We start from the raw sequence: 15,385 nt of genomic DNA on the forward strand, positions 1-15,385 counted from the left end.
ACCAATCAGACCCTGGAAACATATCTGAGATGTTTTGTTTCTGCTGATCAGGATGATTGGGTGTCCTTTTTGCCTTTGGCTGAGTTCGCCCTTAATAATCGGGCCAGCTCGGCTACTTTGGTTTCGCCGTTTTTCTGCAATTCTGGTTTCCATCCTCGTTTCTCGTCAGGGCAGGTTGAGTCTTCTGACTGTCCTGGTGTGGATACTGTGGTGGATAGGTTGCAGCAGATTTGGACTTATGTAGTGGACAATTTGACATTGTCTCAGGAGAAGGCTCAACGTTTCGCTAACCGCAGGCGCTGTGTGGGTCCCCGACTTCGTGTTGGGGATTTGGTTTGGTTGTCATCTCATTATATTCCTATGAAAGTTTCCTCTCCTAAGTTTAAGCCTCGTTTCATTGGTCCGTATAGGATTTCTGAGGTTCTTAATCCTGTGTCTTTTCGTTTGACCCTTCCAGCTTCTTTTTCCATCCATAACGTATTCCATAGGTCATTGTTGCGGAGATACGTGGCACCTGTGGTTCCATCCGTTGATCCTCCTGCCCCGGTTTTGGTTGAGGGGGAGTTGGAGTATATAGTGGAGAAGATTTTGGATTCTCGTATTTCGAGACGGAAACTCCAGTACCTGGTTAAGTGGAAGGGTTATGGTCAGAAAGATAATTCCTGGGTCTTTGCCTCTGATGTTCATGCTCTCGATCTGGTTCGTGCCTTTCATTTGGCTCATCCTGGTCGGCCTGGGGGCTCTGGTGAGGGTTCGGTGACCCCTCCTCAAAGGGGGGGGGGTACTGTTGTGAATTTTGTGGTCAAGCTCCCTCCTGTGGTCATGAGTGGTACTTCGGCTGGTTCTGGCTATGAGCTTCCTCTGGTGGATGTGAGTGGGGCTGCGGCTTCTGAGTTTCCTTCCTCAGGTGACGGGGTTAAGTCGTTAGGTGCTGCTCTATTTAACTCCACCTAGTTCTTTGTTCCTGGCCTCCAGTCAATGTTCCAGTATTGGTCTTGCTTTCTCCTGGATCGTTCTTGTGGCCTGTCTGCCCTGCATAAGCTAAGTTCTGCTTGTGTTATTTTTGTTTGCTATTTTTTCTGTCCAGCTTGCTATATTTGTTTGTCTTGCTGGCTGGAAGCTCTGGGACGCAGAGGAAGCACCTCCGTACCATTAGTCGGTGTGGAGGGTCTTTTTGCGCCCTCTGTGTGGTTGTTTGTAGGTTTTTGTGCTGACCGCAAAGCTATCTTTCCTGTCCTCGGTCTATTTAGTAAGTCGGGCCTCACTTTGCTAAAATCTATTTCATCTCTGTGTTTGTGTTTTCATCTTTGCTCACAGTCATTATATGTGGGGGGCTGCCTTTTCCTTTGGGGAATTTCTCTGAGGCAAGGTAGGCTTATTTTTCTATCTTCAGGGCTAGCTAGTTTCTCAGGCTGTGCCGAGTTGCATAGGGAGCGTTAGGAGCAATCCACGGCTACCTCTAGTGTGGTGTGATAGGATTAGGGATTGCGGTCAGCAGAGTTCCCACGTCTCAGAGCTCGTCCTATGTGATTAGCAACTATCAGGTCATTTTCTGTGCTCGTAACCACCAGGTCCATTGTGGTTCTGAATCACCTGTTCATAACAGTGGACCCTGTAGTTATCCACAACCTCAGGCTCCCGATGCCTGGTTTCTGTGCTCTGGTTCACAGGAGCCCCAATTGCAGCCTCCCTGAGCTCCTAATCACTCCTCTCCCTTCACTGTCTGCTTCAGACTGAACTATCTACTCCTCCAGGCCAGGATAGAAATCAGGGACATTCCAGTAAAACAGGGTTCTGAGCTCCCCCTTCTGGCCTGGAGTCAGAATATGTTGTAAGATTTACCTGCCAAAGGGATCCCACTTGTCTCCAGGCATGGCACTACCCCCCCGAGGGAAAAGGTAGCATCACTGTGGTACCCGAACTCCTCGGGTGCTACAATATTATGGTCTTCAATGGAGTATGTAAAAGAGCTTGGACAAGAAATGACATCACAATTCTTTTTTTGTTAAATAATATATCTTTATTTAGCTTACAAAAACTCCTACAAGTCCGCATGAAGAAAACGCATGAAAATCTGCATCAAATCCGGATTTTCAACTGCATTTTCTGCCAAGACAGGAAGAATCCGCGCAGAAAATTCCACATGCAAATCCGCAACATGTGAACATACCCTTACAAGAATATTGCAATTAAGTTTGAATTGCACTGCTTCCTCAGTGTTGTTATGCATTTTGAATAAAATATTGTCTATTTTCCAATTTTATCCAATCACTCCTTTATTCGGGATTCTGTTGATCTGGATTATGTGTTGCATATCTAGGTACGGATTGTGACCGTGTGGTACATAGGTTTATGGACTAATATGGAACGCCCTCCAGGGCCATGGGGTACTTGGTACCGGGTCTGGTACTTAAAGGGATGTATCACGGCGGCGGTGACCCGGTCCGTGGCCCTGGGCGCCCAAGTAAAAAGTGATGGTCTTAAAAGGGGTTTGTGAAATAGTAAAAGTTTGACGCCGCCTGTGGTATTCGGTCAGGGTGACCGACGCTGCTCAGGGGTCCACAGGGGTGATGTTATGGCAGCTAGATGGTATGGCTTCCCACAGATGAAGTATATCCCCAGGGCTTCCCAGAGTGTAGATGGTAGATGGTGGGTGATGTAAGGTGCAGTGAATAACGAGGACACAAGGTTGAAGTCTCTTTACCTTTACTGAAGGCTTCAGCATCCACAGTCCAGGGTAGGGACCACAGGGTAAGCAGAGTCCGGCCGGTCTGAAGGCAAATCCAGAGTCCACTTATCCAGGTGGAAATCAGTAGCCTTCCCCTAGCGCACAGTAATACAGTAGGTCCCTACTTGCATAAGCTCCAATAAGGTCCTCACTGTTGTTACTCCTTTCACTGTTCCCCGTGGTCGGATAGAACAAAACACGTATGACCGGTGGCCTGAGGCCCAATCCAGTATTCCCGGACTGGGAAAAAAGAAAACAACAATACATCAGCAAAAGATATGCAAAATGTTTGAAATGCTAGTAAACAAGTTAATATATACTAAGCTTCCCTTTATGGGAGGTGAGAACACTTGAACGTTGCAAACAATAACATATTTACATTATGCATATGACTTTCAAAGGCAAATGGAAAACACTATCTAACTATAAAAGATAATTACCCATACAGGTATTCTACTAAGTGCAAGTACCCTCTAAGGGTATACTATCATTAACCCTTAAAGTGCAAATCAACAGTTTCCTTATCCTTCTTCTACACATGCAGGACTATCTGTCTACCCCCACGGGCCTACTGCATTTCCTTTCCTAAAACCTACCATTTTATTTAAAGTACATCACCACTCGCGCAACCCCAAACTAAACTGAGCCCACGTCCCTGAATCTGCTCACAGTCCCGGTAGAGTGCTCGTGGGGTGTCAGGCGCAGTCCGTCGTGGTGCTGATGCCTGGAACCCGCAACACGCTGCACACACTCCTGCTCTGCCGGCGGGAAACTGCCCATTGCTGCGCGCGCTCTTTTGTTTGCCACACCCCCTGCTTCCGGGAGAAGATGTCTGTCCAGTTCCCTATTCTTTCCCCCGGACAACCTGGGACGCAGCCTCGACAGTACCGGACCCTTCGCAGTACAGGTGCCCGCAGCCCGGTCTTCCTCCTTACACTACACCGAAAAAAGAGGAGTTATAACCAGTTTGGCTTTCACACTGGTTGTCACCCACCTTTCCCAAGTCTGGCTATACGTGGTCCTCTCCAGGAGGGGAAATGTATGACCAGATAATTGCCATTCAGGGATTTAGCAGAGCTGGTGGACAAGCCTTAGGCCATAGTCACACACTGAGTATTTGGTGAGTTTTTTTACCTCAGTATTTGTAAGCCAAAACCAGGAGTGGGTGATAAATACAGAAGTGGTGACGGGTTTCTATTATACTTTTCCTCTCATTGTTCCACTCCTGGTTTTGGCTTACAAATACTGAGGTAAAAAAAAATCACCAAATACTGAACGTGTGAAAATGGCCAAAAGAATAGAATAAGTGGGTGTGTTGATAATTGTGTAAGGCCACGTGCACACAATGAGTATTTGGTCACTTTTTTTACCTCAGTATTTGTAAGTCAAAACCAGGAGTGGTGACGTGTTTCTATTATACTTTTCCTCTGACTGTTCCACTCCTCCTGATTTTGCCTTACAAATACTGATGTAAAATACTCACCAAATACTGACCGTGTGAACGTGGCCTAAGGGTATGTGTCCACGTTCAGGATTACATCCAGATTAGCCGCGGATTGAACGCTGCGTACAACTGCAGCGTTCAGCCCACAGCGTCCAGATATTACAGCATAGTGGAGGGGATTTTATGAAATCCCATCTCCACTATGCGTGGGAACACGCATCTGGCGGCCCTGCGTTTACGGACATGCGGCGCGTCTTTTTACACAGCATGTCTGTTTACCTTGTGGCGACGCTCCTTCACCACAAGGTAACTCACAGGGCCCTATGTATGGGGTGCGGAGATTCCGGATGTGTGCAATGAACACATCCGGAATAACCGCGCGTACAGAAGGGGGCGGTGCTTTTGGCAGAGTGGGTTTTTCGCTCCGTCCAAAGCGCCGTCATTACGGACCGTGGACACGCACCCTAAGGGTTCAGTCAGACGGCCGTATAAATCAGAGTGAGATCAGAACGCTGTGCACAGACCGGCCGGCGGTTCTCTCTACCAGAGAGTGACAGCTTCATGTATTTCTATGAAAATGTCACGTTCCTGTAGGAGAGCCGCCGGCCGGTCCGTGCACTGCGTTCCGATCTCTATACGTTCATCTGCCTGCGCCCTTTTCGGAGCTTGGTCGTTACCCAACTTTCCCACAAACAGATGGACGATATTTAGCTATTCACTTTTATTGATTATCCCCATTTTCTCTGGTACATCAGGGTCAGATTTTGGTGCTTTTCTAATATCAGTCATGAGCAGGCAATGCATGGACTGTGAGTGCACAGCTGTCATGGCCTTGCTGCAAGGGACTAGTATACCCAGCAGGCAGAGGCGTGTCCTCTCATTCCCTTACAGGAGGATGATCAGAGTTTTGGATGCAGGAGGAGGACCCAGCTTCTGTCATCCAGCCGCTCTCCTCCTCCTATATCTCCCTCCCCTTCCAGCCTCAGCATCCAGGAACAACCAGACCCCTTCAGCAGCCCCATCATCCACCAGAAAAGGCACAATGTCTCAGCAGCAGCACCCTGCTATCCAGATCAGCAGGTAAAGCAGCAGGGGGTGACATGGCCGCATACACACAGAGCATGCTGGAGGGAGAGCCCGCCATTCATTGCCTGCAGTGCACGTGGGAAGCCGGCACAGCAGTGATGCAATGGAGGGAGGGAGCTGTGACTCTGCAGAAAGCAGCGAGGCCTCCTGTGCTGGAGAGAGGAGCTAGGGCACATGTCTCCTGTACTGAACGCCCTACCCACCAGGGGGCACTGTGCTAATGACCTGCAAAGAAGTGGTGCCAGATCTGTTACATAATATCTGCCTGGGGGCACAGGAGTGTTTGCTATTATATTCCAATGCACCTTGTGTCATTGTTTAATATTGTGCTCCAGTTTCCATATTTGCATCATGAATGAGCTCAGTTTTTTTTGTGAATGACTGCAGGCTTGGCTGGGGATGGGGGCTGTGTCATCTGTTTAGCCCTTTTTCTATAGTTAGTATGTGGAGCGAGTGGGGGGTTCCTCACTTGTACCCCTATATGTTGACTTCATGCAATACTGTTGGATGATGAGCTGTTCATTAGGGTAGTAGCCATGTATTGTTTGATTGACAGAGGACGTTCTGGCTTTCAGCTTCCATCGGCATCTGCACGTTTGATCATCGGCGATCAGTTAAAATACCTATTATCGTACTTGATGACACTAGGGATCATCCATGTGACTATTTTCGGTCCGTGGAAAAAACAGACTGCACCAATGTTATTCAATGGAGCAGCACAGAAGAGCCCTTTTTTTTTCTCCTCTGGCCAAATCTGCAAATGGGGGGAAAAATTTTTTTCAGCATTTTTATTATATATTATTATTTATAACTTCTACGCCCTTGAAACTTTTAACAATTTTTCGGTACTAATTTTCGCCTGTAAGACACAAGATTAAATGAAAAATCCACGTAAAGTGTAACTGTTTTCATTTTCATTTCCTAAGCCAATAGTACACGTGACAATAAGAAACTTTGTAATATAGCTTATTAGAAAAATCTTCTTTCGCCTCCTGGGCTGATCATTCTCAAAATTTTCTCCAAAAAATATGTATTCGGTGGAGACAGATTTTTACATTAGTGAGATAGGACGTGACGGTTGGTGCTGATGAGATTCTATGTAGATGGGAGTGAAGTTCGGAGCTAGAGCTTAACCCTTCACATCCCCGTCTTGTCTACTTAGGACATGACGGTTGGTGCTGATAATATTCTATGTAGACGGGAGGAGCTCGGCCTCTAGCTCGGATCTTCACTCCCATCTACATAGAATCTCATCAGCACCAACAGAGAAAGAAGCGGACTTCTGTGACCAGATGTATTACAAAGTTGCATATTTTCATGTGTACTATTGATTTATTAAATAAAAATTATTATTATTATTATTATTATTTATTGTTATAGCGCCATTTATTCCATGGCACTTTACATGCAAGGAGTGGTATGCATAATAAAAACAAGTGCAATAATCTTAAACAATACAAGCATGCACTAGTTTCTCACTCCTTGGAGTCTATAGGTACGTGAGAAAGAACTGAATGTCCTACAGAAACACAGTGTAGCCTCACAGTACTACATTGCAATTCTGTAACATAGGGGAAAAAAAAGAGGAAAGTGCTCCTTGTGCGGATCAGTAGGGCTGTAACACACTTAGGTGAGTGCAGTTGCTCACCTGAAACTGTTGTGCAGACACGGGTTAAGCTTCCTAATGGCCGCAGCTTGTGCAGACACGGGTTAAGCTTCCTAATGGCCGCAGCTTGTGCAGACACGGGTTAAGCTTTCTAATGGCCGCAGCTTGTGCAGACACGGGTTAGGCTTTCTAATGGCCACAGCTGTGCCCTCTGGATCTCGGATGATGGGGGTCCAGGATAGAAACTAGTAGTAGCACAATTGGAAAAAATACAAATAGTGTTACCAAATGACAGAGAGAATAAAACATTTCTGTAATAGAGCTATGCGTTTCGTAGAAAAGAAGTTATCCCTGAGGAAGGAGCTGGAGCAGCTCGTAGATGGGTAGCTCTATTAAAGAAGTGTTTTATTCTCTCTATCTCCGTTATTTGGTAGCGTTATTTGTAGCCCATACTTTTTTCAATTGTGCCACTATGATGAGTATTTGGTAACGTTTGGATGTTGCAGATTTTCTGCACCAATAAGCTAAATTACATGTGCTATTGAGTGGTGTTTTTTTTTTTAATCTTGATTTACAGCTGCAGTTTTTTCTTTATGGTATTTCATGCTTTTAGGCCTTGTTCACATGTCTGTGTTTAAACACGTATGTGGGAAAAAAAACTGTGTCAGTGTTTGATCTGTGCGTCCATTTTTGTCATCAGTGTTTGAAAAAAAAAAAAAAAAAACTGATGGAACACGTTTATGAAACATGGAAGTGTGAACGAGGCCTAAATAAAACAACTGGAGTTGTTTGTGCTAGTCTTGATGAGTCGGGGCCAAAGAATTTTAAGAAACAATGTTCATTTGGAAAAATAATGTATTTAAAATAAAAAGCATATTTTTTTATTGTTATATGTAAAATTAAGTTATTTAATTTGTGCCATAAGTTGTGCTCCATTTGAATAAAAAACCCCAAAAGATAGAAAAACTCAGAGGAACAGGAGTGAGGAGTAGGGTTTTGCCTTGCCCCTATGCCCTTACAATATAACTTTATAGTTTTTTTTTGTCTTAATACGTACCCTAAATTAGTGTTATTTAAAAGTGATAAGTAAACCCTCCTAGCTTGAGAAAAATTTAATTATGGAATTTAAAATTCATTTTTATTGGAGTTCCAAAAACCGTGCTTTCTTGGCAAATTTCATGAGTCCGTCTCCCATACAAATCAATGAACTGAGTTGTAGGTTTTTTTGTCTGCCTCTCGACTTGCTGGGACCCGCATCTGTAACATAGGGCATTTACAAGACAAAGCTAAATAACTTTTTTCTTATTTGGTACAACACTTCTAATTAGACATTGACATTCTTATTTGGTGCAGAATCTGTGCATCTGTTTGCTTCTATAGATTTTAACCCCTTTACCCCCAAGGGTGGTTTGCACGTTAATGACTAGGCCAATTTTTACAATTCTGACCACTGTCCCTTTATGAGGTTATAACTCTGGAACGCTTCAACGGATCCCAGTGATTCTGACATTGTTTTCTCGTGACATATTGTACTTCATGACAATGGTAAAAATTCTTTGATAGTACCTGCGTTTATTTGTGAAAAAAACGGAAATTTGGCGAAAATTATGAAAATTTCGCAATTTTCTAACTTTGAATTTTTATGCAATTAAATCACAGAGATATGTCACACAAAATACTTAATAAGTAACATTTCCCACATGTCTACTTTACATCAGCACAATTTTGGAACCAAAATTTTTTTTTGTTAGGGAGTTATAAGGGTTAAAAGTTGACCAGCAATTTCTCATTTCTACAACACCATTTTATTTTAGGGACCACATCTCATTTGAAGTCATTTTGAGGGGTCTATATGATAGAAAATACCCAAGTGTGACAACATTCTAAAAACTGCACCCCTCAAGGTTCTCAAAATCACATTCAAGAAGTTTATTAACCCTTCTGGTGCTTCACAGGAATTTTTTGAATGTTTAAATAAAAATGAACATTTAACTTTTTTTCACAAAAAATTTAATTCAGCTCCAATTTGTTTTATTTTACCAAGGGTAACAGGAGAAAATGGACCCCAAACATTGTTGTACAATTTGTCCTGAGTATGCCAATACCCCACATGTGGGGGTAAACCACTGTTTGGGCGCATGGCAGAGCTCGGAAGGGAAGGAGCGCCGTTTGACTTTTCAAAGCAAAATTGACAGGAATTGAGATAGAACGCCATGTTGCGTTTGAAGAGCCACTGATGTGCCTAAACATTGAAACCCCCCACAAATGACACCATTTTGGAAAGTAGACCCCCTTAGGAACTTATCTAGATGTGTGCTGAGCGCTTTGACCCACCAAGGGCTTCACAGAAGTTTATAATGGAGAGCCGTAAAAATAAAACAAACATTTTTTCCCACAAAAATTATTTTTTAGCCCCCAGTTTTGTATTTTCCCGAGGGTAACAGGAGAAATTCGACCCCACAATTTGTTGTCCAATTTGTCCTGAGTGCGCTGATACCCCATATGTGGGGGGGAACCACTGTTTGGGCGCATGGGAGGGCTCGGAAGGGAAGGAGCTCCATTTGGAATGAGGACTTAGATGGAATGGTCTGCAGGTGTCACATTGCATTTGCAGAGCCCCTAATGTACCTAAACAGTAGAAACCTCCCACAAGTGACACCATTTTGGAAACTAGAGCCCCTAAGGAACTCATCTAGATGTGTTGTGATAGCTTTGAACCCCCAAGTGTTTCACTACAGTTTGTAACGCAGAGCCGTGAAAATTAAAAAAAAAAAATCTTTCCCCCCAAAATTATTTTTTAGCCCCCAGTTTTGTATTTTCCCGGGGGTAATAGTAGAAATTCGACCCCAAAAGTTGTTGTCCAATTTGTCCTGAGTACGCTGATACCCCGTATGTTGGGGGAAACCACCGTTTGAGCGCATGGCAGAGCTCGGAAGGGAAGGAGCGCCATTTGGAATGCAGACTTAGATGGAATGGTCTGCAGACGTCACATTGCGTTTGCAGAACCCCTAATGTACCTAAACAGTAGAAACCCCCCACAAGTGACCCCATATTGGAAACTAGACCCCCCAGGGAACTAATCTAGATGTGTTGTGAGAACTTTGAACCCCCAAGTGTTTCACTACAGTTTATAACGCAGAGCCGTGAAAATAAAAAATCTTTTTTTTTCCCACAAAAAATGTTTTAGCCCCGAGTTTTGTATTTTCCCAAGGGTAACAGGAGAAATTGGACCCCAAAAGTTGTTGTCCTATTTGTTCTGAGTACGCTGATACCCCATATGTTGGGGTAAACCCCTGTTTGGGCACACGGGAGAGCTCGGAAGGGAAGAAGCACTGTTTTACTTTTTCAACGCAGAATTGGCTGAAATTGAGATCGGACGCCATGTCGCATTTGGAGAGCCCCTGATGTGCCTAAACAGTGGAAACCCCCCAATTATAACTGAAACCCTAATCCAAACACACCCCTAACCCTAATCCCAACAGTAACCCTAACCACACCTCTAACCCAGACACACCCCTAACCCTAATCCCAACCCTATTCCCAACCGTAAATGTAATCTAAACCCTAACTGTAACTTTAGCCCCAAACCCAAACTGTAGCCCTAACCCTAGCCCTAACCCTAATCCTAACCCTAGCCCTAACCCTAGCCCTAACCCTAGCCCTAACCCTAACCCTAGCCCTAACTCTAACCCTAGCCCTAATGGGAAAATGGAAATAAATACATTTTTTTAATTTTTCCCTAACTAAGGGGGTGATGAAGGGGGGTTTGATTTACTTTTATAGCGGGTTTTTTAGCGGATTTTTATGATTGGCAGCCGTCACACACTGAAAGACGCTTTTTATTGCAAAAAATATTTTTTGCGTTACCACATTTTGAGAGCTATAATTTTTCTATATTTTGGTCCACAGAGTCATGTGAGGTCTTGTTTTTTGCGGGACGAGTTGACGTTTTTATTGGTAACATTTTCGGGCACGTGACATTTTTTGATCGCTTTTTATTCCGATTTTTGTGAGGCAGAATGACCAAAAACCAGCTATTCATGAATTTCTTTTGGGGGAGGCGTTTATACCGTTCCGCGTTTGGTAAAATTGATAAAGCAGTTTTATTCTTCGGGTCAGTACGATTACAGCGACACCTCATTTATATCATTTTTTTATGTTTTGGCGCTTTTATACGATAAAAACTATTTTATAGAAAAAATAATTATTTTGGCATCGCTTTATTCTCAGGACTATAACTTTTTTATTTTTTTGCTGATGATGCTGTATGGCGGCTCGTTTTTTGCGGGACAAGATGACGTTTTCAGCGGTACCATGGTTATTTATACCTGTCTTTTTGATCGCGTGTTATTCCACTTTTTGTTCGGCGGTATGATAATAAAGCGTTGTTTTTTGCCTCTTTTTTTTTTTTTTCCTTACGGTGTTTACTGAAGGGGTTAACTAGTGGGCCAGTTTTATAGGTCGGGCCGTTACGGACACGGCGATACTAAATATGTGTACTTTTATTGTTTTTTTTTTTTTTTATTTAGATAAAGAAATGTATTTATGGGAATAATATTTTTTTTTTTTTCATTATTTTGGAATATTTTTTTTAATTTTTTTTTACACATTTGAAAATTTTTTTTTTTTACTTTTTTACTTTGTCCCAGGGGGGGACATCACAGATCAGTGATCTGACAGTTTGCACAGCACTCTGTCAGATCACTGATCTGACATGCAGCGCTGCAGGCTCTGTGAAGTCACCTCCCTCCCTGCAGGACCCGGATCCGCGGCCATCTTGGATCCGGGGCTCGAGCAGAGAGGGAGGGAGGTAAGACCCTCGCAGCAACGCGATCACATCGCGTTGCTGCGGGGGGCTCAGGGAAGCCCGCAGGGAGCCCCCTCCCTGCGCGGTGCTTCCCTGCACCGCCGGCACATCGCGATCATCTTTGATCGCGGTGTGCCAGGGGTTAATGTGCCGGGGGCGGTCCGTGACCGCTCCTGGCACATAGTGCCGGATGTCAGCTGCGATAGGCAGCTGACACCTGGCCGCGATCGGCGGCGCTCCCCCCGTGAGCGCCGCCGATCGCGCTGGACGTACTATCCCATCCATGGTCATAGGGGCCCACCCCACATGGACGGGATAGTACGTCCGATGTCAGAAAGGGGTTAATGAGGTTTGTGAATATCGTATATGTCGATATTATATGAATTTTACCTTGTAGGAATCGAACTTTGCATTTCTTCAAGTAAATATCCTCGTAATGATATGGTTGTGATGACATAATGTGGACTTTCCACCCAGGCAACTTGGATGAACAATCTGTAGGAAGATCGATCTTGTGCAAACCTGGCCAGTCTTTTCTGACGTTATCTTGGTTGTATCAAGCCATCTGGTAGCTGGTCTTCTTCTTTGTCTTGTTCCTTCTATTCTCATCAGTGATTGCTTTCTTTTGTATGATGTGTTCAAAGTAAACAAATGTACCTTGGTGATCCTTGCTTCTAGTGACATGTCTGGCTTGATTTGTTCCAAAATTGATTTGTTTGATCTTCTTGCCATCCATGAGATTGATAACCATCCTTCTCCAGCACCATGTTTCAAAGGTGTAGATAATTCTTCTCTCTTGTTTCTTTGTGGTCCAGGTTTCACATCCGTATGTCACTACAGAAAAGACCAAACTATGTACGAGCCATGTCTTTGTCTCCAGTGAAATGTTCTTTGATTTTGAAGGCCTTGCCCAGAGACCTCATTGTTGTTTTGCCCATAGCTATTCTCCTCTGTGGTGGATGTTGTACAGCTCACCTTTTTTCTGCTTGAGGTGCCACTCTCCACCAGTAACGTGTCACTTTAAGTGAGATTTCAATTTAGGGCTCTCTCTCCAATCTGTTGGGCAGGTGGATTTTGACCGAAACTCAGGAGCATCAATTATATCTAAGTGGTTGTTACGTGTGGGTCATTAGGTCCGCTGCTGGAGAAGCCATCTTGGACCATACGTGAACCGTGTGTGAAACTAGCTTAAGCCAACGTTTAGACTTGCGACTTGGAGACCCCATACACAATTTCCCATGTGTGCTGTTACTACAGGGAAACTGAACATGTTATAGGGTTCCTGATTATAGGGATGGCAGTGATGGGTTCCTAGCAAGCTTATGCTAGTGGGCTCTGTCTAACAAAAAAAGGAAATGGCATTACCATTAATAAGAGTTTAAGGCCGGGTTCACACTTGCGCGTTGACTGCGAGAAACTCGCATCAATATCCGGCACTGCTTGGAAATACATGCAGCCGCAAACTCCGGTCCCGAGTGCCGGGACTTGATGCGAGAGACTCGCATTGAACTCGCGAGCCTAATTCTTACTTTTCCAAGACTCTCGTAAGCCAGAACATTCGATACTCTGCATATTAAAGGGATATCCCTTGTAGATTGTGAGCCCTCGCGGGCAGGGTCCTCTCTCCTCCTGTACCAGTTATGACTTGTATTGTTTAAGATTATTGTATTTGTTTTATTATGTATACCCCTACTCACATGTAAAGCGCCATGGAATAAATGGCGCTATAACAATAAAAAATAATAATAATAATATGACTGTAAATGAATTTTTTACGACATTATCTGCTGCACTTTGTTTTGTAGATATGTCGCCCCCTGCCTTCAGTGCTTCGTATTGAGCAGGATTGTTGAGAAAGTTTGGGAGCAATGAGGCCTCCGTAGCCCACACCAGGGTGGGAGGGTGAGAGGATACGGAGACTGCGAGAAGTGTTAGCGTGACAGAGAGAAGGGAGATCAGCCCAGAGGAGGCTTAGGAGAGCAGTAAGTAGTTGGTGGCAATGCGGGATATCTCTCGGTTCAGTTTAGGTCAGGCCTGTTGACCAGTCACAGTATTATTATACATGATGGTATCTTGCGCTTTTGCAAACTTTTCTCCTTGTGCAGAATTTCTCAAACACAGTAGCTAGCATTGCCGTTGTTATTAGTAATGTGCCCCTCATACTAAAAAAAAGGCTTAGGACCCCCCTGAGATTCTTAAGAATTACGGTACTTCTATGGTGAAGGTCATCCCATGGCACAGAGGACACCACTTGTTCTGCCAGATAGAGGTACTGTCTTTAGCGAAATGTTTTATAGGATCTGACATAATTGTATAGTAAGCACACGCTGCGAAATATTCCACTGTGTAGGATTAATCCAATTCTGGGTTCGTCCTTACAGCAACAAATTTGACAATTTTACGTGTTCAGTATTGAACCATAGATATGGCCATCGTCAAAGTTGTAGGAAAAGCATCTTCTATTGGATGCCTCAACACATAGTACATTTGCAGATATGCAATATTTTAATATGTCATTTTATTACTCAGAAAATATCACCTTTTAAAAAGGAGAAATCCAATGAGAAGATCTCATTGGTGAAGTCTGTATCGGCAGATCACCACTCCTTTTCTGAATGGAAAGATACAATCCACCTCCTATCTGCGCTGACGAAACCTATCCTTTGTAAGAAAATAGCCAATTAGTCATTTATAGCCACAACAATCTGCAAGGAATGTTGTCAGTCTTGAAGCAAATTAATCTTGGCAGTCACGGTCTCAGATTTCACCAATATACGGTAATCTTCTCACTCAACTTTTAAAGAAAAAAGTTTTAAAAAAAACTTTTAAACCTCAAAGTTTTTTTATGCTACGGTACTTATTTTTGCATTTATAACTTCTACGCCCTTGAAACTTTTAACAATTTTTCAGTACTAATTTTCACCTGTAAGACACAAGATTAAATGAAAAATCCACGTAAAGTGTAACTTTTTAAATTTTCATTTCCTAAGCCAATAGTACACGTGACAATAAGAAACTTTGTAATATAGCTTATTAGAAAAATCTTCCTCCTGGGCTGATCATTCTCAAAATTTTCTCAAAAAAATATGTATTCGGTGGAGACAGATTTTTACATTAGTGAGTTAGGACATGACGGTTGGTGTTGATGAGATTCTATGTAGATGGGAGTGAAGTTCGGAGCTAGGGCTTAACCCTTCACATCCCTGTCTTGTCTACTTGGGACATGACGGTTGGTGCTGATATTCTATGTAGATGGGAGTGAAGTTCGGAGCTAGGGCTTAACCCTTCACATCCCTGTCTTGTCTACTTGGGACATGACGGTTGGTGCTGATATTCTATGTAGATGGGAGTGAAGTTCGGAGCTAGGGCTTAACCCTTCACATCCCTGTCTTGTCTACTTGGGACATGACGGTTGGTGCTGATGAGATTCTATGTAGATGGGAGTGAAGTTCGGAGCTAGGGCTTAACCCTTCACATCCCTGTCTTGTCTACTTGGGACATGACGGTTGGTGCTGATGAGATTCTATGTAGATGGGAGTGAAGTTCGGAGCTAGGGCTTAACCCTTCACATCCCTGTCTTGTCTACTTGGGACATGACGGTTGGTGCTGATGAGATTCTATGTAGATGGGAGTGAAGTTCGGAGCTAGGGCTTAACCCTTCACATCCCTGTCTTGTCTACTTGGGACATGACGGTTGGTGCTGATAATATTCTA

The 15,385-nt window shown here is 43.7% G+C and overlaps 1 protein-coding gene across 8 annotated transcripts in view; it reads left to right on the forward strand.

The window, feature by feature from the left end:
- The first annotated feature begins 5,147 nt into the window (after positions 1–5,147).
- ACOT7 (acyl-CoA thioesterase 7) overlaps positions 5,148–15,385 on the forward strand; it is a 234,203-nt gene continuing 223,965 nt past the window's right edge. For 2 of the 8 annotated variants that reach the window (XM_069742406.1, XM_069742408.1), the window contains exon 1: positions 5,148–5,252. Coding sequence is in view for 2 of the 8 variants with exons in the window: in XM_069742413.1 (XP_069598514.1) it covers positions 5,215–5,252 (38 nt within the window). In the remaining 6 variants the exon portion in view is untranslated. Of the gene's footprint in view, positions 5,253–13,534; positions 13,654–15,385 lie in introns of those variants that run through there. The other 6 variants (XM_069742405.1, XM_069742407.1, XM_069742410.1 and 3 more) reach the window with 4 other exon arrangements.

The sequence above is a fragment of the Ranitomeya imitator genome, chromosome 10 (genome assembly GCF_032444005.1).
Source record: "Ranitomeya imitator isolate aRanImi1 chromosome 10, aRanImi1.pri, whole genome shotgun sequence".
Taxonomy (NCBI): Eukaryota; Metazoa; Chordata; class Amphibia; order Anura; family Dendrobatidae; genus Ranitomeya; species Ranitomeya imitator.